General features: G+C 39.6%; 1 protein-coding gene across 2 annotated transcripts in view; it reads right to left on the bottom strand.

Annotated features, from left to right (window-relative positions):
- USP40 (ubiquitin specific peptidase 40) overlaps nt 1-25,503 on the bottom strand; it is a 133,165-nt gene that overhangs the window by 97,852 nt on the left and 9,810 nt on the right. For both annotated transcript variants that reach the window (XM_053698878.1, XM_053698879.1), the window contains exons 9-15: nt 19,022-19,108; nt 18,711-18,821; nt 18,330-18,609; nt 18,127-18,208; nt 17,657-17,828; nt 17,404-17,488; nt 17,171-17,241 (exon numbers count right to left, since the gene is read on the bottom strand). In XM_053698878.1, coding sequence (XP_053554853.1) covers nt 17,171-17,241; nt 17,404-17,488; nt 17,657-17,828; nt 18,127-18,208; nt 18,330-18,609; nt 18,711-18,821; nt 19,022-19,108 — 888 coding nt within the window. The remainder of the gene's footprint in view (nt 1-17,170; nt 17,242-17,403; nt 17,489-17,656; nt 17,829-18,126; nt 18,209-18,329; nt 18,610-18,710; nt 18,822-19,021; nt 19,109-25,503) is intronic.

Below are 25,503 nucleotides of genomic sequence, written 5' to 3'. Positions count from 1 at the left end.
TCCTTGTTAGTGACAAAGTAATGTATTTGGGTTGCAAAGACACTGGCTAGTGCCTACCCGGTCTCTACTCACGGCAGCCGCAACGATCCCTCCGGACCCTAGAGATTTTCTATTTGCCGCCTCAGGTGTACTCCAAGTTCTTGCTGTTGTGGGCTAAGTTGGGCTCCAGAGCGGATCCCCGACCCTCCGGAGCCAAGAGCAAAGTACAGATGCACCTGTGAGAAGGTGGTGAGCGGGGACAAGTTGGCCGCTGCTAGAAGTGAGCGCAACAGATCTAAAGTGTGCGCGGCTTAGCACTCACTCAGTGATCAAGTTGTTCTGTATATCCCAGAGATGAACGCCACAACAATCAGGCAGACAGCACAAGGATTTAGGGTGTCCCTTGATAGATCAATTTAACCTAGTAGTAGGCTATTTAACAGGTTTTTTTTTATAGATTATACTGCTTTTATTGCAGGAGCTCTAATAAGGTACGTCTGGTATGTACGGATGTTGGCTCCGCCCCCAGTTATTAACTATTTAATAACTACTTAGCTAAAATAATACAAATTTACCTGTAAAATAAAACCTAACCTAAGTTACAATAACACCTAACACTACACTACAATTAAATAAATTCCCAACATTAAATACAATTAAATAAAATTACATAAATTACCAAAAAAACAAACACTAAATTACAGAAAATAAAAAACAAATTACAAGATCTTTAAACTAATTACACCTGGGGGCGGAGCCAACTACCGACATGGACAGATGTGCTTTTCAACAGCTCCTAGCTTTTGGATCTAATTTAGGGGATTAAGTAGTAAATATTCGCTCAAATACTGGAATAGTTACCCCTAGAGCTCAAACAGCTACTGAATATTACGGGAGGAATCCAAGAGTATGTTTGAAAGTTACGTTACTCGACTTTGCAACCGCCATGTGATTTTCCCCTAACACTATAGCTGCTAAACATCCTAAGACAGCTTTAAATAACGATACAATACCCGGTACCTGGAGGACCGAAGGTATACTGAACCTGTCTGATGAGACGAACCAATTGATCTAAACTAGTTTACTGGTGTTTGGCGCTATGCGAATTACAGGGAATATGGCAGATATGGACGGCTGGGAAAGAAAACTCCTGCGTAGCATAGAGACTTCCTTCCAACAGCTTAAGGTAGAGCTGGTCAGCACTCTAATGGAAATGCAGCCTAACCGAACGCCAACTACCCAAGCTACACAAACATGTGAGGAATCCGATCTACCAGGGAAAGCATTTACCACAGTCATAGATGTCTGCATACACGCCAAGGAAAGGTAGCCCTGCACCGCAGAGGTAAATTTGGGGCTAGTTGCACAGATGTTGCACATAGATGGTTGCCAGGGTCCACACCAGACGCCCAGTTCAGGGTAGCTCTTCTCATTTGAGGTGCGTAGTGGAAACCCGGTGCTTCCATTGTGCATGCTGCGGGACTTGCGGCTGCATTCTTTTTGACACCCTGGCTGGCGATTCTTATGTGACCCAAGATGACTGCTTGATTGCTCGGAGTCCAGCAGAGAACACTCCACCAAGTTTTGTTGTGCGAGCTGTCGCAGCGAAGAGGATTGGGACACAAGATCTTGAGACTGTTTTCTCCTGATTCACAGGAAAGGTGCTCTGGTGTTGGCTAGCCACGAACAATTATACACGGTGGATGCAGTGACATGTTCTCTTGGTTCGTTAGTACGATTACATCACCCACCCAGTTTAGCATGCCAATACCTTTAGATATATGCAGTACTGTACCTAATGCTGACTCCCCTACTTATGTTGATTTGTTTTTACATAGGTGCTTGTTTTCTTTTTTTGTTTTCTGTGGTTTATGTAGGCATGCTATTAGTGGTGTCTGCTGTCCACATGTTCTCCCTGGAAGTTTGAATGTATAAGTTTGGGTTGAACTTGGATATATGGGCATGAAGCATGTGCCTATATTTATATATTTCTAACTTTTCATAATGACTATAGTGCCAGTTCCTTACTGTTGATTGAAAAGATATAAGCTTGGTGAGGAGCTACTTAGCTTTGATTGCTATACTATTTCACTTCTTACCTGGTGTTAATCAGCTTCCTCTAGCAATGTTTGTATTATTTCTTAGTCTATATCCCACATATAGTTAGGTAATAGCTTATAGTTGAAATGCTGCTCCCTCAAGAGTTTTCCCAAGATGTTCATAGAGGGACTATCATATGTGTTGCTCTGCATGCTGTGTATATATGTTTTATGGGGCTAAAGCCACTTAATCATTTTTACTGCTTGTTACTTACTCAGATGAACCTAACAGTGATGTCCCTATACCCTGTATGGAGAACCCTGAAAATACTGTAACCCTACCTAACCCATAGGTTATAACTTGTTCTCTAAAATATAGCTTAGAGCCATTTAAAGATGGGTTCTGTTTAACCTAATTGAAGTATTATAAAGGCTGGTATAACTCTTTGTTGAACTTGTCGCTTGGATGTTGGCGGCCGGGACATCCGAGTGTACAACTTTAAATATGATCCCAATTATATACCACCTTACACAGATTTGTGATCATTATATAGCCTGACTTATTGTATTTACTGAGGGTGCTATCTGTCTCCTATATAGGACTAGTTGCCTACCTTTCCATAATTTTTACTGCTGATATTTTATTGACATCAAGCCACTGCTTGTGCCTATAGTCTATATTACACACCAATAGCATACATGCTACAGCTAGACATACAACTCTAGCTTACTAGGTGCCCATATGTCCTCCACAATCTAAGAAATTATGCTAGTTTCTGCAAATATTATAGTACCAGTTCAGTCCTCCTAGCCTCAAGTGTATCCCTTCTCCTCAGCCAAGATAATGATATGGTCTTTTGTGTCTCTTTTTGGGTGCATAAAAGAAAAATAAGGTATCTCCCCTCATCCTTTCCCACTCTATGTGATAGAGTGGGTCATATCCAATATCCCTTTCCCGCCTCTGTCCAGTGGTGACACATACCCCTGAGGGGAGATACAGTCTATATACAACTTATATCCCTTTACCATATTAGTTGAGTGTTAACATGATCCCAGATGGGTAATGCTGCCCAGTGAACATCTTATATGGTCAAAAATTGATGCGGAGATCTTGTGTCTCCTCGCAATGAGGTATATACTCTTTCCCAACAAATCATATCTTTAATTTTGCTTCCAGCCTACATTCTCGAATGTATAATGGCTCCCCCCAATTCCCTTCAATACCCCATTACCCTTTAGTCCCCCCGCCTTCCTGACACCATTGAGCTTATCTCATAAGCAAAGGAAAATGAATCCTATAGAAACATTTATTTTCTTTTTACATGACAACCACCTAATTCATACATCAACAATACTTCATTTCAGTGATCACATCAACTCCAAGTATTGGTAGACTCTGAAGTGTAAATAACTCATTATCTGTATTGTAATGGAATAGACTGATCTATATAAGATCTATTATACCATTCCCATAATTTCTATATTAATTGTACACATGGGTTTGTTCACTTGCATTTTTTTTTTTTTTTTTTTTGGGTGGTGCTGATCTCTTGTTGAGTGTTATCCACATATTCACAGAAGTACATAATGTTATCCATGATGGTTGAAATTTATTTCATAATTTGTTGCTGATATATATATAGTTACTGTTTTATACCCTACCAAGCCCAAGAGTGGCTATAGTTTCAATTTACCACCTCGATTGAGTATTTATATTTTGTCAAGGTCCAAGAGTGACCTTTTAATCTTAGAGGAGGTCGACATAATTATAAAAATGAGGTTGCAGACATACCTGCCCATTTCATTCTGTTTTTGTATCCACCTGACTATACACTGTATTATTACTGTGCCCCAAAGAAATCAGCTCTTTTACCTGTAAAAAAAAATACAACCAACCGCCCAACAGTAAAACCCACCACCCACACAACCAACCCCCCAAATAAAAGCCTAACAAAAAAAACCTAAGCTCCCCATTGCCCTAAAAAGGGCATTTGGATGGGCATTGTCCTTAAATGGATACTAAACCCAAATTTTTTCTTTCATGATTCAGATAGAGCATGAGATTTTAAGCACCTTTCTAATTTACTCCTACTATCAATTTTTCTTTGTTCTCATGCTATCTTGATTTGAAAAAGCAGTACTGTAAGCTTTAGAGCCGGACCATTTTTTGTTCAGCACCTGGGTAGCACTTGCTGATTTGTGGCTAAATGTAGCAAACCAATCAGCAAGCTCTACCAAGGTGCTGAACTAAAAATGGGCCGGCTACTAACCTTTTATTACTGCTTTTTCAAATCAAGATAACATGAGAACAAAGAAAAATTGATAATAGGAGTAAATTAGAAAGTTGCTTAAAATTGCATGTTCTACCAGAATTATGAAAGAAAAGATGTGTGGTTAGTATCCCTTTAAAAGGGTATTTAGCTCTATTGTAGCCCAAAGCCCTAACCTAAAAAATAAACCCACCCAATACACCCTTAAAAAATCACTAACACTAACCCCTGACGATTCACTTACCGGGAGAAGTCTTCATCCAAGATGTCCACAACAAAGCCGGCAGAAGTGGTCCTCCAGATGGGCAGAAGTGGTCCTCCAGACGGCATCTTCTATCTTCATCCTTTCGACGCGGAGCGGCTCCATCTTCAAGACATCCGGCGCAGAGCACCCTCTTTTTTCGAAGGCTAACGACGAATGAAGGTTCCTTTAAATAACGTCATCCAAGATGGCGTCCTTTAGATTCCGATTGGCTGATAGAATTCTATCAGCCATTCGGAATTAAGGTTGAAAAAATCCTATTGGTTGATGCAATCAGCCAATATGATTGAGCTTGCATTCTATTGGCTTATTATATAGTTATATTGTAGCTAGCTTAGGGTTTATTTTATAGGTAAATATTAAGTTTTAAATAGGAATTATTTAGGTAATGATAGTAATTTGTATTTAGATTTAAATTATATTTAAAGTGAAAGTAAAGTGTGTCCCTTTGTAACACATCAATGTATGCTATTTCATTAATATATTAAGATCCCTAACTTTATTTTTTAGTTATTGATTATATTAGTGAATTTTTAATAACATATTGATTTCCTACCGTTCTCATGCTTACTCCTCACATCCTCTACTTCGTATATTTTAGTGTGTTGACGTATAGAGCGGTCCCACCCGCTCTATACGTATCTCAATTGCTCGTTCACAAGTACTGTGAGTATTGAGCATGCATGAATCGTCGATTCAACACTTTAGTGCGCATGCGATTCTCCACTAACCCTGTCTCCAACACGCATGCATCAATTGCGTTAGAAACATAGTACTTTTGCAATGCGTGACCCGTTTTGAAAGCAATGACGTTTTAGCTGCAGTCATCAACAAATGTAATGCGCATTAGCGAATCGGGAGCGCGCGCCTAATATAATTTGGCTAAACAAATTAGTGCCGCATGCGCAGAAGAAGAAATAGTTGGATGACGTGGCATCACGGCCACCTAACGGTCATATCCAATATCCCTTTCCCGCCTCTGTCCAGTGGTGACACATACCCCTGAGGGGAGATACAGTCTATATACAACTTATATCCCTTTACCATATTAGTTGAGTGTTAACATGATCCCAGATGGGTAATGCTGCCCAGTGAACATCTTATATGGTCAAAAATTGATGCGGAGATCTTGTGTCTCCTCGCAATGAGGTATATACTCTTTCCCAACAAATCATATCTTTAATTTTGCTTCCAGCCTACATTCTCGAATGTATAATGGCTCCCCCCAATTCCCTTCAATACCCCATTACCCTTTAGTCCCCCCGCCTTCCTGACACCATTGAGCTTATCTCATAAGCAAAGGAAAATGAATCCTATAGAAACATTTATTTTCTTTTTACATGACAACCACCTAATTCATACATCAACAATACTTCATTTCAGTGATCACATCAACTCCAAGTATTGGTAGACTCTGAAGTGTAAATAACTCATTATCTGTATTGTAATGGAATAGACTGATCTATATAAGATCTATTATACCATTCCCATAATTTCTATATTAATTGTACACATGGGTTTGTTCACTTGCATTTTTTTTTTTTTTTTTTTGGGTGGTGCTGATCTCTTGTTGAGTGTTATCCACATATTCACAGAAGTACATAATGTTATCCATGATGGTTGAAATTTATTTCATAATTTGTTGCTGATATATATATAGTTACTGTTTTATACCCTACCAAGCCCAAGAGTGGCTATAGTTTCAATTTACCACCTCGATTGAGTATTTATATTTTGTCAAGGTCCAAGAGTGACCTTTTAATCTTAGAGGAGGTCGACATAATTATAAAAATGAGGTTGCAGACATACCTGCCCATTTCATTCTGTTTTTGTATCCACCTGACTATACACTGTATTATTACTGTGCCCCAAAGAAATCAGCTCTTTTACCTGTAAAAAAAAATACAACCAACCGCCCAACAGTAAAACCCACCACCCACACAACCAACCCCCCAAATAAAAGCCTAACAAAAAAAACCTAAGCTCCCCATTGCCCTAAAAAGGGCATTTGGATGGGCATTGTCCTTAAATGGATACTAAACCCAAATTTTTTCTTTCATGATTCAGATAGAGCATGAGATTTTAAGCACCTTTCTAATTTACTCCTACTATCAATTTTTCTTTGTTCTCATGCTATCTTGATTTGAAAAAGCAGTACTGTAAGCTTTAGAGCCGGACCATTTTTTGTTCAGCACCTGGGTAGCACTTGCTGATTTGTGGCTAAATGTAGCAAACCAATCAGCAAGCTCTACCAAGGTGCTGAACTAAAAATGGGCCGGCTACTAACCTTTTATTACTGCTTTTTCAAATCAAGATAACATGAGAACAAAGAAAAATTGATAATAGGAGTAAATTAGAAAGTTGCTTAAAATTGCATGTTCTACCAGAATTATGAAAGAAAAGATGTGTGGTTAGTATCCCTTTAAAAGGGTATTTAGCTCTATTGTAGCCCAAAGCCCTAACCTAAAAAATAAACCCACCCAATACACCCTTAAAAAATCACTAACACTAACCCCTGACGATTCACTTACCGGGAGAAGTCTTCATCCAAGATGTCCACAACAAAGCCGGCAGAAGTGGTCCTCCAGATGGGCAGAAGTGGTCCTCCAGACGGCATCTTCTATCTTCATCCTTTCGACGCGGAGCGGCTCCATCTTCAAGACATCCGGCGCAGAGCACCCTCTTTTTTCGAAGGCTAACGACGAATGAAGGTTCCTTTAAATAACGTCATCCAAGATGGCGTCCTTTAGATTCCGATTGGCTGATAGAATTCTATCAGCCATTCGGAATTAAGGTTGAAAAAATCCTATTGGTTGATGCAATCAGCCAATATGATTGAGCTTGCATTCTATTGGCTTATTATATAGTTATATTGTAGCTAGCTTAGGGTTTATTTTATAGGTAAATATTAAGTTTTAAATAGGAATTATTTAGGTAATGATAGTAATTTGTATTTAGATTTAAATTATATTTAAAGTGAAAGTAAAGTGTGTCCCTTTGTAACACATCAATGTATGCTATTTCATTAATATATTAAGATCCCTAACTTTATTTTTTAGTTATTGATTATATTAGTGAATTTTTAATAACATATTGATTTCCTACCGTTCTCATGCTTACTCCTCACATCCTCTACTTCGTATATTTTAGTGTGTTGACGTATAGAGCGGTCCCACCCGCTCTATACGTATCTCAATTGCTCGTTCACAAGTACTGTGAGTATTGAGCATGCATGAATCGTCGATTCAACACTTTAGTGCGCATGCGATTCTCCACTAACCCTGTCTCCAACACGCATGCATCAATTGCGTTAGAAACATAGTACTTTTGCAATGCGTGACCCGTTTTGAAAGCAATGACGTTTTAGCTGCAGTCATCAACAAATGTAATGCGCATTAGCGAATCGGGAGCGCGCGCCTAATATAATTTGGCTAAACAAATTAGTGCCGCATGCGCAGAAGAATAAATAGTTGGATGACGTGGCATCACGGCCACCTAACGGCCAGAATCTCAATTGGCTAGGTAAAAAACGTGATCAGGAAATAAAGTAAATAAAAAAATGCGGGTTGAATTATTAGAGTCTAAAAAAATACATTCATTGCGGCGAAAACTTGATTTAGAGGTAACTGAGGAAAAAAACATGAATGAAAGTCATACTAATTTTGGGCAAAGAATATTAGGGAAGATCGCAAAAGATGTAAGTTTACTTTCACTTTAAGTTAGGGGGTGTTAGGGTTAGACTTAGGTTTAAAGGGTTAATAAATTTACAATAGTGGCAGCGACGTTGGGGACGGCAGATTAGGGGTTAATAAATGTAGGTAGGTGGCGGCGATGTTGGGGACTACTGAAGTTAAACTAACTGGCCTGTAGTTGCCAGATTCTTCTCTACTGCCCTTTTTATGAAGGGGTATTACATTTGCTATTCTCCAATCATCTGGGACAGCTCCTGTTAATAGTGACTGATTAAACAGATCAGTTAATGGGACAGTTAGCACTGAACGAAGTTCTTTTAAAACCCTTGGATGAATATTATCAGGACCCACTGCCTTTGTAACATTTATTTTTGATAATGCTAACAAAACCTCATCCTCTGTAAAAAGATTACTGTTAAGCTTGTTTCTATTTTGCGTTGCATCCCTTAATGTAGACATTGTATCTTCACAATCTTTAGTGAAAACAGAACAGAAGTAATCATTGAGACAGTCTGCAATCTGCTTATCTTATCTGCTAGTGTGTTCACGTTGGTTATGTATTTATATTGCAGGGCCAAGTCTGGCAGATATACTTTGTCTTCTCTATTGCAATTTGACTTTTAGTGTAGGAAGTGTTCAATTTGTAACTAGGCACCTGCTTATGATGAGATAGAGGGATATTGCCCCGTGAGATCAAGTGAGAAAATGTCTTGCAGTATATATTTTTGGGGAACTTGTTCAAGGATGTTATGTTTGGCTCCCAAATTGCTCTGATTGTGAATTGCAGTGTCAAGATGAGTTGGGAGAATATTTACCTTTAATTTGGATAATGCACAAATGTTCGGTTAATGATAATGCTGAGTAAAAAAGCCCACGTGGTGGTATTACTGTAATATCCTGCAGGGCTAATGTAACACAATGATCATAAAAAAAGGAGGTGAATTGTGGTTTAAATATTTCTGCTGCTTGTATGAGAATCCGAATACCTCCTACGATGAATTTCTTTCTAGGCTGATACTTAGTTCAAAGGCATTGGGCATATGCAGCGTTATAAGGAAAACAGTGAAGTGCAGCACTGATTTAAAAATGGCGATTTTCCCGCCACAGCTACAGGCCTCTTAACAGCAGTGGTGTAATTATATTTATCCCACACTTGTCTCCACTTAAATCTATGTCCTTGTTAGTGACAAAGTAATGTATTTGGGTTGCAAAGACACTGGCTAGTGCCTACCCGGTCTCTACTCACGGCAGCCGCAACGATCCCTCCGGACCCTAGAGATTTTCTATTTGCCGCCTCAGGTGTACTCCAAGTTCTTGCTGTTGTGGGCTAAGTTGGGCTCCAGAGCGGATCCCCGACCCTCTGGAGCCAAGAGCAAAGTACAGATGCACCTGTGAGAAGGTGGTGAGCGGGGACAAGTTGGCCGCTGCTAGAAGTGAGCGCAACAGATCTAAAGTGTGCGCGGCTTAGCACTCACTCAGTGATCAAGTTGTTCTGTATATCCCAGAGATGAACGCCACAACAATCAGGCAGACAGCACAAGGATTTAGGGTGTCCCTTGATAGATCAATTTAACCTAGTAGTAGGCTATTTAACAGGTTTTTTTTTATAGATTATACTGCTTTTATTGCAGGAGCTCTAATAAGGTACGTCTGGTATGTACGGCTGTTGGCTCCGCCCCCAGTTATTAACTATTTAATAACTACTTAGCTAAAATAATACAAATTTACCTGTAAAATAAAACCTAACCTAAGTTACAATAACACCTAACACTACACTACAATTAAATAAATTCCCAACATTAAATACAATTAAATAAAATTACATAAATTACCAAAAAAACAAACACTAAATTACAGAAAATAAAAAACAAATTACAAGATCTTTAAACTAATTACACCTGGGGGCGGAGCCAACTACCGACATGGACAGATGTGCTTTTCAACAGCTCCTAGCTTTTGGATCTAATTTAGGGGATTAAGTAGTAAATATTCGCTCAAATACTGGAATAGTTACCCCTAGAGCTCAAACAGCTACTGAATATTACGGGAGGAATCCAAGAGTATGTTTGAAAGTTACGTTACTCGACTTTGCAACCGCCATGTGATTTTCCCCTAACACTATAGCTGCTAAACATCCTAAGACAGCTTTAAATAACGATACAATACCCGGTACCTGGAGGACCGAAGGTATACTGAACCTGTCTGATGAGACGAACCAATTGATCTAAACTAGTTTACTGGTGTTTGGCGCTATGCGAATTACAGGGAATATGGCAGATATGGACGGCTGGGAAAGAAAACTCCTGCGTAGCATAGAGACTTCCTTCCAACAGCTTAAGGTAGAGCTGGTCAGCACTCTAATGGAAATGCAGCCTAACCGAAAGCCAACTACCCAAGCTACACAAACATGTGAGGAATCCGATCTACCAGGGAAAGCATTTACCACAGTCATAGATGTCTGCATACACGCCAAGGAAAGGTAGCCCTGCACCGCAGAGGTAAATTTGGGGCTAGTTGCACAGATGTTGCACATAGATGGTTGCCAGGGTCCACACCAGACGCCCAGTTCAGGGTAGCTCTTCTCATTTGAGGTGCGTAGTGGAAACCCGGTGCTTCCATTGTGCATGCTGCGGGACTTGCGGCTGCATTCTTTTTGACACCCTGGCTGGCGATTCTTATGTGACCCAAGATGACTGCTTGATTGCTCGGAGTCCAGCAGAGAACACTCCACCAAGTTTTGTTGTGCGAGCTGTCGCAGCGAAGAGGATTGGGACACAAGATCTTGAGACTGTTTTCTCCTGATTCACAGGAAAGGTGCTCTGGTGTTGGCTAGCCACGAACAATTATACACGGTGGATGCAGTGAAATGTTCTCTTGGTTCGTTAGTACGATTACATCACCCACCCAGTTTAGCATGCCAATACCTTTAGATATATGCAATACTGTACCTAATGCTGACTCCCCTACTTATGTTGATTTGTTTTTACATAGGTGCTTGTTTTCTTTTTTTGTTTTCTGTGGTTTATGTAGGCATGCTATTAGTGGTGTCTGCTGTCCACATGTTCTCCCTGGAAGTTTGAATGTATAAGTTTGGGTTGAACTTGGATATATGGGCATGAAGCATGTGCCTATATTTATATATTTCTAACTTTTCATAATGACTATAGTGCCAGTTCCTTACTGTTGATTGAAAAGATATAAGCTTGGTGAGGAGCTACTTAGCTTTGATTGCTATACTATTTCACTTCTTACCTGGTGTTAATCAGCTTCCTCTAGCAATGTTTGTATTATTTCTTAGTCTATATCCCACATATAGTTAGGTAATAGCTTATAGTTGAAATGCTGCTCCCTCAAGAGTTTTCCCAAGATGTTCATAGAGGGACTATCATATGTGTTGCTCTGCATGCTGTGTATATATGTTTTATGGGGCTAAAGCCACTTAATCATTTTTACTGCTTGTTACTTACTCAGATGAACCTAACAGTGATGTCCCTATACCCTGTATGGAGAACCCTGAAAATACTGTAACCCTACCTAACCCATAGGTTATAACTTGTTCTCTAAAATATAGCTTAGAGCCATTTAAAGATGGGTTCTGTTTAACCTAATTGAAGTATTATAAAGGCTGGTATAACTCTTTGTTGAACTTGTCGCTTGGATGTTGGCGGCCGGGACATCCGAGTGTACAACTTTAAATATGATCCCAATTATATACCACCTTACACAGATTTGTGATCATTATATAGCCTGACTTATTGTATTTACTGAGGGTGCTATCTGTCTCCTATATAGGACTAGTTGCCTACCTTTCCATAATTTTTACTGCTGATATTTTATTGACATCAAGCCACTGCTTGTGCCTATAGTCTATATTACACACCAATAGCATACATGCTACAGCTAGACATACAACTCTAGCTTACTAGGTGCCCATATGTCCTCCACAATCTAAGAAATTATGCTAGTTTCTGCAAATATTATAGTACCAGTTCAGTCCTCCTAGCCTCAAGTGTATCCCTTCTCCTCAGCCAAGATAATGATATGGTCTTTTGTGTCTCTTTTTGGGTGCATAAAAGAAAAATAAGGTATCTCCCCTCATCCTTTCCCACTCTATGTGATAGAGTGGGTCATATCCAATATCCCTTTCCCGCCTCTGTCCAGTGGTGACACATACCCCTGAGGGGAGATACAGTCTATATACAACTTATATCCCTTTACCATATTAGTTGAGTGTTAACATGATCCCAGATGGGTAATGCTGCCCAGTGAACATCTTATATGGTCAAAAATTGATGCGGAGATCTTGTGTCTCCTCGCAATGAGGTATATACTCTTTCCCAACAAATCATATCTTTAATTTTGCTTCCAGCCTACATTCTCGAATGTATAATGGCTCCCCCCTATCCCTTCAATACCCCATTACCCTTTAGTCCCCCCGCCTTCCTGACACCATTGAGCTTATCTCATAAGCAAAGGAAAATGAATCCTATAGAAACATTTATTTTATTTTTACATGACAACCACCTAATTCATACATCAACAATACTTCATTTCAGTGATCACATCAACTCCAAGTATTGGTAGACTCTGAAGTGTAAATAACTCATTATCTGTATTGTAATGGAATAGACTGATCTATATAAGATCTATTATACCATTCCCATAATTTCTATATTAATTGTACACATGGGTTTGTTCACTTGCATTTTTTTTTTTTTTTTTTTTGGGTGGTGCTGATCTCTTGTTGAGTGTTATCCACATATTCACAGAAGTACATAATGTTATCCATGATGGTTGAAATTTATTTCATAATTTGTTGCTGATATATATATAGTTACTGTTTTATACCCTACCAAGCCCAAGAGTGGCTATAGTTTCAATTTACCACCTCGATTGAGTATTTATATTTTGTCAAGGTCCAAGAGTGACCTTTTAATCTTAGAGGAGGTCGACATAATTATAAAAATGAGGTTGCAGACATACCTGCCCATTTCATTCTGTTTTTGTATCCACCTGACTATACACTGTATTATTACTGTGCCCCAAAGAAATCAGCTCTTTTACCTGTAAAAAAAAATACAACCAACCGCCCAACAGTAAAACCCACCACCCACACAACCAACCCCCCAAATAAAAGCCTAACAAAAAAAACCTAAGCTCCCCATTGCCCTGAAAAGGGCATTTGGATGGGCATTGTCCTTAAATGGATACTAAACCCAAATTTTTTCTTTCATGATTCAGATAGAGCATGAGATTTTAAGCACCTTTCTAATTTACTCCTACTATCAATTTTTCTTTGTTCTCATGCTATCTTGATTTGAAAAAGCAGTACTGTAAGCTTTAGAGCCGGACCATTTTTTGTTCAGCACCTGGGTAGCACTTGCTGATTTGTGGCTAAATGTAGCAAACCAATCAGCAAGCTCTACCAAGGTGCTGAACTAAAAATGGGCCGGCTACTAACCTTTTATTACTGCTTTTTCAAATCAAGATAACATGAGAACAAAGAAAAATTGATAATAGGAGTAAATTAGAAAGTTGCTTAAAATTGCATGTTCTACCAGAATTATGAAAGAAAAGATGTGTGGTTAGTATCCCTTTAAAAGGGTATTTAGCTCTATTGTAGCCCAAAGCCCTAACCTAAAAAATAAACCCACCCAATACACCCTTAAAAAATCACTAACACTAACCCCTGACGATTCACTTACCGGGAGAAGTCTTCATCCAAGATGTCCACAACAAAGCCGGCAGAAGTGGTCTTCCAGATGGGCAGAAGTGGTCCTCCAGACGGCATCTTCTATCTTCATCCTTTCGACGCGGAGCGGCTCCATCTTCAAGACATCCGGCGCAGAGCACCCTCTTTTTTTCGAAGGCTAACGACGAATGAAGGTTCCTTTAAATAACGTCATCCAAGATGGCGTCCTTTAGATTCCAATTGGCTGATAGAATTCTATCAGCCATTCGGAATTAAGGTTGAAAAAATCCTATTGGTTGATGCAATCAGCCAATATGATTGAGCTTGCATTCTATTGGCTTATTATATAGTTATATTGTAGCTAGCTTAGGGTTTATTTTATAGGTAAATATTAAGTTTTAAATAGGAATTATTTAGGTAATGATAGTAATTTGTATTTAGATTTAAATTATATTTAAAGTGAAAGTAAAGTGTGTCCCTTTGTAACACATCAATGTATGCTATTTCATTAATATATTAAGATCCCTAACTTTATTTTTTAGTTATTGATTATATTAGTGAATTTTTAATAACATATTGATTTCCTACCGTTCTCATGCTTACTCCTCCCATCCTCTACTTCGTATATTTTAGTGTGTTGACGTATAGAGCGGTCCCACCCGCTCTATACGTATCTCAATTGCTCGTTCACAAGTACTGTGAGTATTGAGCATGCATGAATCGTCGATTCAACACTTTAGTGCGCATGTGATTCTCCACTAACCCTGTCTCCAACACGCATGCATCAATTGCGTTAGAAACATAGTACTTTTGCAATGCGTGACCCGTTTTGAAAGCAATGACGTTTTAGCTGCAGTCATCAAAAAATGTAATGCGCATTAGCGAATCGGGAGCGCGCGCCTAATATAATTTGGCTAAACAAATTAGTGCCGCATGCGCAGAAGAAGAAATAGTTGGATGACGTGGCATCACGGCCGCCTAATGGCCAGAATCTCAATTGGCTAGGTAAAAAACGTGATCAGGAAATAAAGTAAATAAAAAAATGCGGGTTGAATTATTAGAGTCTAAAAAAATACATTCATTGCGGCGAAAACTTGATTTAGAGGTAACTGAGGAAAAAAACATGAATGAAAGTCATACTAATTTTGGGCAAAGAATATTAGGGAAGATCGCAAAAGATGTAAGTTTACTTTCACTTTAAGTTAGGGGGTGTTAGGGTTAGACTTAGGTTTAAAGGGTTAATAAATTTACAATAGTGGCAGCAACGTTGGGGACGGCAGATTAGGGGTTAATAAATGTAGGTAGGTGGCGGCGATGTTGGGGACAGCAGATTAGTGGTTAATAGGTATAATGTAGGTGGCGGCGATGTCCAGAGTGGAGGATTAGGGCTTAATAAGTATAATGTACGTGGCGGCGATGTTGGGGGCAGCAGATTAGGGATTAATAATATTTAACTAGTGTTTGCGAGGCGGGAGTGCGGAGGGTTAGGGGTTAATATGTTTATTCTAGTGGCGGCGATGTCCGGAGCGGCAGATTAGGGGTTAATAATTTTCTTTTAGTGTTTGCGATGCGGTAGGGGCCTCGGTTTAGGGGTTAATAGGTAGTTTATGGGTGTTAGTGTACTTTTTAGCACTTTAGTTCTGAGTTTTATGCTACAGCTTAAAATGTGTTAGGAATCTAGCTATGGAAGTCCCATAGAAAAAAGCCTTTACGAAATTTACGTAAGTTGATTTGCGGTTAGGCCAAAAAAGTGTGAGGTACACCTATACCTGCAAGACTCGTAATAGCAGCGGGTGAAAAAAGCAGCGTTAGGACCTATTAACGCTGCTTTTTTACCTTAACGCACAACTCGTAATCTAGCCGAGTGTTATCTATATGGCTGACATGAACTAGTTATCCCCTGTTGTGAAAAGCAAATAAAAAAGCATGTGATAAGAGGCAGCCTTCAAGGGCTTAGAAATCATATGAACCTTCCTAGGTTTAGCTTTCAACTAAGAATACCAAGAGAACAAAGCAAAATTGGTGATAAAAGTAAATTGGAAAGTTGTTTAAAATGGCATGCCCTATTTGAAACATGAAAGTTTTTGTGGACTTGACTGTCCCCTTAATGTAAAATATACAAAGCTGGGTCAGGTGACTTGCAGCACACATAAAGGAACAATAAATACCTTGGTATTTTAATATAAAATGTTAACGTTTTGCATAGTAAAACAACTTTGCAATATAATTTCATTATTTTCATGTAATTTATGTCTGAAAATTGTGGAATACTATTTCTCAGACATGGAAATGCATACTGCAGATGTATCAAGGCTAACCCTACTACATTTCTTTCTCGTATTGGCTTTAGCCGATACAAACTGCAAAACAATGCACTTTATACTAACATGACTGGCTAGCTTTCTTAGCTACGGACTTAAGCCCGAATTAACTCCTCAAAATAAATCATATATAGTTTGGCTACTAAATAACAATTGCAGCAAACAATATGTTTTTGAAATGTTTAGCTTTGGATGATATGTTATTCTATGGCAACACAACAGAAATGTCCTGTAATAACAGTGTTTAATGTCATTATAAGTACAGAATTATTTCATTAGCACATTTCTGTAGCATTAAATGTTTTGTTTAATGTCCCTTTATATAAACACAGATAGAAAAGTATAACACAACATAGACACACATATAGCACAATATATAAACACATTCAGTAAGAACACAGTATTAATTCATAATTATATACATATACAGAATAACAAAGATTAGAACAAAAAACACACCATACATTTACTAAATAATTTGAACAATATAAAACACTGTGTACAGCAATTTATTATATAAATATTTTTTTTTTTTTGGGGGGGGGGGTTAAATACAAACCATGCTTTATAATTGTATATATACTGTTGTTTTGTACAGTTTTTAAGGCTAAATTGCGTATTCTATGATTAGTTTCTACTCTGCGTGAAGTAACTATTAGCAGAAATGTGCCTTTCACAATGATGAGCTTTCCTGCAGTAATGAAATATTAAGCTTTCCTTATCTATACACAAGTCAGGGAAGCACCATATATGTAAGTTTAACCTTTCTTTAGCCTTCTTCAGTGAGGTGCAGCCACTTTGATTCTGTTTCCCCTGTCACCTTTAGGAAGACCTTCCACCCAGGAGTCACAGTTTGTATAAAATTTACATACATGATAAAATATAGCAGAAGAAAAATTGGAAGAATGAACTTACCTCTTTTCCATCCCACAAGAACAGATCACTTTTATCTGTGACCCCTGCACTGGCCAGATCCAGGCAGTCATCTGCAGAGGGTTAAAGAGTTGTTACAAACAGTAATAACTACTCACATCTGCACAACCAGATACTGTAAATACACTTTTATAACTGCCATTTATCATGGTCTAAACCTAACAATGTTTTTATCAGTTGCCATATAAATGCCCAAACTATCCCCCGATGCTTACTTTCCAGCTCCTGAAAGATGTGGAGACCTGCAGGCAAAACTTTGGCTATGCTCAGTACCTGTCCCTCCAATGATGCATTCAGCAACTGTAGCAAAAAAAAAAAAAAGACAAAGTTAATCAAGACACCAGATCAAGATGCTAACAGAAAGGAGAGATATTATTGTGCTTTATTACTTGAAATAGACTAAAAAGATGTGAAGACCTATTGCAGCGGGCCAAATATTTTGTTGGGAACATAAAAGCATAAAATCACCTGGAACACCAATTGTTTTAGATCACCCACTGTCCCACAGCGATTTACAGTGATTTCCAATACACTGGTGCTACTGGATTTGGCAGGGTGCAGGGCACCATTAACAAACTGATAAGCAGCAGACAGATGCAGTTGAAGTTCCATGCTATTGATCACTGTATTGGACTCCAGCCTGTGTATAAAAGGAAACATAATGCACCTTTTCTAGGTTATGTAGACTAGACTGGTGAGCATCTGCACAGGGTTATACTAATAATGAAACATGAAATTAAACTGAAAAAATAAATACATTTTAAAATAAACAAAATATAACAAAACACTAAAATTGAAATAATAGCCCATAGTCAAGAATATCAAAGATACTAAAAAGAAAGCCACTGGAGTGTATTTGGATTGTCAGCTATTTTCTGTGGTATATTAAAAAGTGATGGATACAAGTTTTATACAGAAAGGGAGGGAGCTTGAGATACCTCTTTCTCTGAAGCTCCTCATTTGCTTGGTTCATCTCATGAATAAAATGTTCTGGGACTCCAAAATGACAATTTCCAAGTGCTGGAAACAAAGCAAGGGATTAGGGAATCTAACTCAGGTATCACAAGATTTTTGGTTCAAAGACAAGAATATAAAGGTCACTGTTATTGATACATTCAAGGTTCCAGGGCTATTAACACACCTTCATGTGGTCTTTTAAGTTGGCTTTTGCGATAGAACAACATGTATGCACTTTCCTTGCCCTGAAACTGTTTCTCAATATCTTTTTCCCTGATTGGTTGCACAGAAGAATCATTAAAGTCAAACCAGTGGCTGGGGCTTTTTTCTGGAGCTTGCTGATTCTTCTCTGAGGCACTGTCTGAAGGGCACTCTGGGGCTTTCATGCTGGGCACTGTTGGTGTCAATCCTACCAAAGAACCATCTGAGCTTAGCTGAAAAATGGAGGCATGACTCTGCAGAAACTGGAAGAAGATGCAAAACCAAACCATAGTCTTTTATCACTGCATATTCTGAAGCAACTTTATATATAATGGGCATATCCTTCTTTCCATTTGCACAGTACCTTACGAATAGCTCCATGCTGTTTTCGATATGTCTTGTTCCAAGATGCTCCTGTATGCTCCAGCAGCTTCTGTCCAAGTTGATCAACAGGAAACATACAATTGCCCCCAGCCTGACAGAGAAGAAAAACAGTAAGGTTTGCAGATAACAGGGGGAAATGTATAAAGTCCTGCTAGTGTCTAAGAACAATATTGATAAGCAATAATGGCCTCAAAAAAACTTTGCAGTCTTAATAATGCAGTGATACTGTTACAAACAGAACTTTGTTTTCTGGAGCCATAGTGTTTAAGCGCAAATTATTATGCTTTTTACCTCTGCTATTATAGAAGCAAGTGTAACCGCAGGACCATCAGGGTCACTCTCAGAATCTCCGGCTCCTGTGGTCTCTTTTTCTTGGTCCTATTGAGGACGAAACAAATTCTATTAAGAATGAAGGCTGTATGTAATGTGTCTTGGAAATAAAAGCAGGCTTTCATTCAGAGCCCTCACAAGATTACAAAAACAAACCATCAGGAAATAAATTAAATATATGTTAATTAAGAAGTTACCATATCATGTACATACAATTTTATTTCTCAATTGACATGAACTTCTACATAGATGTAATGTTCAGTTTATCAAGAAACTGGCCCACTCAGTAACAGCACCAGTCGTGCTCTTGATTAGATCAGCTACAGTTTACACATGGGACCGGCATTTTTTTGCCAGACTTGCAGCCTCACTGGGGTTAAAATGACATGCTATCTTTTTTTTCTTCTCTTAAACTAACTGAAACATTTATATCCTTAGGGAGACATGACAAACAAAATAGTCTTCTCTTTTAAACCTATATATTTCAGGTGTATGTGAAAATGACAAATATATACCTTGAGGTATAATATTTCCTGTAAGTCCACAAACCTGATACACAGACACTGTCTGAGTAGAATAAGCTCAATAATGTGCTTTAATGGGAAAACATCTTTAAGCCTAATATATATAAGGGTTATTTAACTAGTTGTTGCCAGCTGTGGGAAATGGACTGATTTTGTGTAAATATATATATATATATATATATATATATATATATATATATATATATATATATATATATATAATTCAAATAAAAAGGGACAGTCTACTTGAAAATGTTTATTGTTTAAAAAACAAAATTTATGCTTACCTGATAAATTTATTTCTCTTGTGGTGTATCCAGTCCACGGATTCATCCATTGCTTGTGGGATATTCTCCTTCCCAACAGGAAGCTGCAAGAGGACACCCACAGCAGAGCTGTCATATATAGCTCCTCCCCAAACTGCCACTCCCAGTCATTCGACAGAAGAAAAGCAAGAGAAAGGAGAAACTATAGGGTGCAGTGGTGACTGTAGTTTAAAAATAAAAAACACCTGCCTTAAAATGACAGGGCGGGCCGTGGACTGGATACACCACAAGAGAAATACATTTATCAGGTAAGCATAAATTTTGTTTTCTCTTGTAAGGTGTATCCAGTCCACGGATTCATCCATTACTTGTGGGATACCAATACCAAAGCTATAGGACACGGATGATGGGAGGGACAAGGCAGGCGCTTAAACGGAAGGCACCACTGCCTGTAAGACCTTTCTCCCAAAAATAGCCTCCGAAGAAGCAAAAGTATCAAATTTGTAGAATTTAGAAAAAGTATGAAGCGAAGACCAAGTCACCGCCTTACAAATCTGTTCAACAGAAGCCTCATTCTTAAAAGCCCATGTGGAAGCTACCGCTCTAGTGGAATGAGCTGTAATTCTTTCAGGAGGCTGCTGGCCAGCAGTCTCATAAGCTAAGCGGATTATATTTCTTAGCCAAAAAGAAAGAGAAGTTGCCGAAGCCTTTTGGCCTCTCCTCTGTCCAGAGTAGACCACAAACAAAGCAGATTTTTGACGAAAATCCTTCGTAGCTTGTAAATAAAATTTTAAAGCACGAACCACATCAAGATTGTGTAATAGACGTTCCTTCTTTGAAGAAGGATTAGGACATAGTGAAGGAACAACAATCTCCTGATTGATATTTTTATTAGATACCACCTTAGGAAGAAAACCAGGTTTGGTACGTAACACTACCTTATCTGCATGGAAAATGAGATAAGGGGAATCACATTGTAAAGCAGATAACTCCGAAACTCTTCAAGCGGAGGAGATAGCTACTAAAAACAGAACTTTCCAAGATAAAAGTTTAATATCTATGGAATGCAAAGGTTCAAACGGAACCCCTTGCAGAACCTTAAGAACTAAATTTAAACTCCATGGTGGAGCAACAGGTTTAAACACAGGCTTGATTCTAACTAAAGCCTGACAAAACGCCTGAACATCTGGAGTATCAGCCAGACACTTGTGCAAAAGAATAGACAGAGCAGAAATCTGTCCCTTTAAGGAACTAGCTGACAATCCCTTCTCCAATCCTTCTTGGAGAAAAGATAATATCCTAGGAATCCTGACCTTACTCCATGAGTAACCTTTGGATTCACACCAATGAAGATATCTACACCATATCTTATGATAGATTTTCCTAGTGATCGGCTTTCGAGCCTGAATTAAGGTGTCAATGACCGACTCAGAGAAACCACGCTTTGATAAAATCAAGTGTTCAATCTCCAAGCAGTCAGACGCAGAGAAATTAGATTTGGATGGTTGAAAGGACCCTGAAGTAGAAGGTCCTGCCTCAGCGGCAGAGTCCATGGTGGAAGGGATGACATGTCCACCAGATCTGCATACCAAGTCCTGCGTGGCCACGCAGGTGCTATCAAAATCACTGAAGCTCTCTCCTGCTTGATCTTGGCAATCAGACGAGGGAGCAGAGGAAACGGTGGAAACACATAAGCCAGGTTGAAGGACCAAGGCGCTGCTAGAGCATCTATCAGCGCTGCCTTGGGATCCCTGGACCTGGATCCGTAACAAGGAAGCTTGGCGTTCTGACGAGACGCCATGAGATCCAGTTCTGGTTTGCCCCAAAGTTGAATCAACTGTGCAAATACCTCCGGATGGAGTTCCCACTCCCCCGGATGAAAAGTCTGCCGACTTAGAAAATCCGCCTCCCAGTTCTCTACTCCTGGGATATGGATAACTGATAGATGGCAAGAGTGAACCTCTGCCCATAGAATTATTTTTGAAACCTCCAACATTGCTAGGCAACTCCTTGTTCCCCCTTGATGGTTGATGTAGGCTACAGTCGTGATATTGTCTGACTGAAATCTGATGAACCTGACTGCAGCAAGCTGAGGCCAAGCCTGAAGAGCATTGAATATCGCTCTTAGTTCCAGAATGTTTATCGGAAGGAGTGCCTCCTCCTGAGTCCACAAGCCCTGAGCCTTCAGGGAGTTCCAGACTGCACCCCAGCCCAGAAGGCTGGCATCTGTCGTTACTATTATCCAATCTGGCCTGCGGAAGGTCATACCCTTGGACAGATGGACCCGTGATAGCCACCAGAGAATAGAATCCCTGGTCTCTTGATCCAGATTTAGTAGAGGGGACAAATCTGTGTAATCCCCATTCCACTGACTGAGCATGCACAGTTGCAGCGGTCTGAGATGTAGGCGGGCAAACGGCACTATGTCCATTGCCGCTACCATTAAGCCGATTACTTCCATACACTGAGCCACTGAAGGGCGAGAAGTGGAATAAAGAACACTGCAAGAATTTAGAAGTTTTGACAACCTGGTCTCTGTCAGGTAAATCTTCATTTCTACAGAATCTATCAGAGTTCCTAGGAAGGAAACTCTTGTGAGAGGGGATAGAGAACTCTTTTCTTCAATCACCTTCCACCCATGAGACCTCAGAAATGCCAGAACAATGTCCGTATGGGACCTGGCGATTTGAAAGTTCGACGCCTGTATCAGAATGTCGTCTAGGTAAGGGGCTACTGCTATACCCCGCGGTCTTAGGACCGCTAGGAGTGACCCTAGAACCTTCGTAAAGATTCTTGGTGCCGTGGCTAACCCAAAGGGAAGAGCCACAAACTGGTAATGCCTGTCTAGGAAGGCGAACCTGAGAAACCGATGATGATCTCTGTGTATCGGAATGTGAAGATAAGCATCCTTTAAGTCCACTGTAGTCATATATTGAACCTCCTGGATCATAGGTAGGATGGTCCGAATAGTCTCCATCTTGAAGGATGGGACCCTGAGAAATTTGTTTAAGATCTTGAGATCTAAGATTGGTCTGAATGTTCCCTCTTTCTTGGGAACTACAAACAGATTTGAATAGAAGCCTTGCCCCTGTTCCTCCTTTGGAACTGGGTGAATCACTCCCATAACTAGGAGGTCTTGAACACAATGTAGGAATGCCTCTCTCTTTATATGGTTTGCAGATAATTGTGAGAGATGAAATATCACTTTTGGGGAAGAAGCTTTGAAATCCAGAAGATATCCCTGGGACACAATTTCCAATGCCCAGGGATCCTGGACATCTCTTGACAATCCTGGGCGAAGAGAGAAAATCTGCCCCCCCTACTAGATCCGTTTCCGGATCGGGGGCTGATCCTTCATGCTGTCTTAGAGGCAGCAGCAGGTTTTTTGGCCTGCTTTCCCTTGTTCCAAGCCTGGTTAGGTCTCCAGACCAGCTTGGACTGGGCAAAATTTCCCTCTTGTTTTGTATTAGAGGAAGTTGAAGCTGCGCCACTCTTGAAGTTTCTAAAGGAACGAAAATTAGTCTGTTTGGTCCTTAATTTGTTGGACCTATCCTGAGGAAGGGCGTGACCTTTTCCTCCAGTAATATCAGAAATGATCTCCTTCAGACCAGGCCCGAATAGGGTCTGCCCCTTGAAGGGAATGTTGAGAAGCTTAGACTTTGAAGTAACGTCAGCTGACCAGGATTTCAGCCATAGCGCCCTATGCGCCTGAATAGCAAAACCTGAATTTTTAGCAGTTAGCTTGGTTAAATGAACAACGGCGTCAGAAACAAATTAATTGGCTAGCTTAAGAGCTTTAAGCTTGTCAAGGATATCATCCAACAGGGTTTCTACCTGTAGAGCCTCTTCTAGAGAAACCAGAAGGCCGCAGCAGCAGTGACTGGGGCAATGCATGCAAGGGGCTGGAGAATAAAACCTTGTTGAATAAAAATTTTCTTAAGGTAACCCTCTAATTATTTGTCCATTGGATCTAGAAAAGCACAACTGTCCTCGACCGGGATAGTTGTACGCTTCGCTAGGGTAGAGACTGCTCCCTCCAACTTAGGGAACGTTTGCCACAAGTCCCGTGTAGCGGCATCTATAGGAAACATCTTTTTAAAAACAGGAGGGAGAGAGAACGGTACACCTGGTCTATCCCATTCCTTAGTAATAATTTCTGAAAACCTCTTAGGGATTGGAAAAACATCAGTGTAAACAGGCACTGCATAGTATTTATCCAATTTACACAATTTCTCTGGGACTACAATGGCGTCACAGCCATCCAGAGTTGCTAAAACCTCCCTGAGCAACACGCGGAGGTGTTCAAGTTTAAATTTACATGTAGACATATCAGAATCAGGTTGAAGTGTCTTCCCTGAATCAGAAAAATCACCCACAGATAGAAGCTCTCCTGCTTCGGCTTCTGCACATTGTGAGGGTATATCAGACATAGCTACTAAAGCGTCAGAGAGCTCTGTATTTGTTCTAGCCCCAGAGCTGTCTCGCTTTCCTTGTAACCCTGGCAGTTTGGACAATACCTCTGTAAGGGTATGATTCATAACTGCCGCCATGTCTTGTAAGGTATACGCAATGGGCGCGCTAGATGTACTTGGCGTCCCTTGAGCGGGAGTTATGACACGTGGGGAGAGTTAGTCGGCATTTGTCAATTTCCTCTGGTGATAAATCTTTTAAAGCCAGAATATGGGCTTTATAATTTATTAAGATTATAGTAAGAGTGCATTTGGTACACATTCTAAGAGGGGGTTCCACAATGGCTTCTAAACATAATGAACAAGGAGTTTCCTCTATGTCAGACATGTTTAACAGACTAGTAATGAGACCAGCAAGCTTGAAAAACACTTTAATAAATGTGAAAAAGCAGAATATAAAAAACGGTACTGTGCCTTTAAGGGAAAAAACAATCACATAAACTGCAAAACAGTGAAAAAAAGCAGTAAACTCTACGAAATTTTCACAGTGTGTAAAATAGACTAAAATAGCATTGCACCCACTTGCAAATAGTTGATTAACCCCTCAGGCTCAAAAACTAATCAGAAAAACGGTAAAACCGTTATAAACAGTCACAAGCAAACTGCCACAGCTCTACTGTGGCTCCTACCTGCCCTTAAAACGACTTTTGTAGCAACAAAAACCATTTACAGAGGTCCTATATGTCAGGGGACTCCTTCAGGGAAGCTGGATGTCTCAGACTGCAAAAACTACTGCGCAATTAGAGCGCGAAAATAGGCCCCTCCCACCATGCACTCAAAGTGAAAGGGCCTTAAATAACTACTCCTAGGAGAAATCTAATCAGCCATGTGGAAAACTAGGCCCCAAATAAAGGTTTATCACCTTCAGTAAAAAACGTTTTTTATATCTCATGCAAACGTTTTACATACTAAGTAATAAGAGCAATAAACATAAATATTACCCTTTAGTGCAAGCATGATCCCAGTCGTTTGTTAAATCACTGTAATCAGGCTTACCTTAAATATATCAGGCACTGTCAGCATTTTCTAGACCTTATCATCTCTCTAGCAAAAAATATACTGAACATACCTCAGAGCAGGTAATCCTGCCGGCCATTCCCCCAGCTGAAGTTTTCCCATACTCTTCAGTTATGTGTGAGAACAGCAGTGGACCTTAGTTACAACCTGCTAAGATCATCAAAAAC

This window comes from Bombina bombina, chromosome 1 (genome assembly GCF_027579735.1).
Source record: "Bombina bombina isolate aBomBom1 chromosome 1, aBomBom1.pri, whole genome shotgun sequence".
NCBI lineage: Eukaryota > Metazoa > Chordata > Amphibia > Anura > Bombinatoridae > Bombina > Bombina bombina.
The sequence above is the reverse complement of the archived record's forward strand: the minus strand, read 5'-3'. Positions and strand labels throughout refer to the sequence as shown.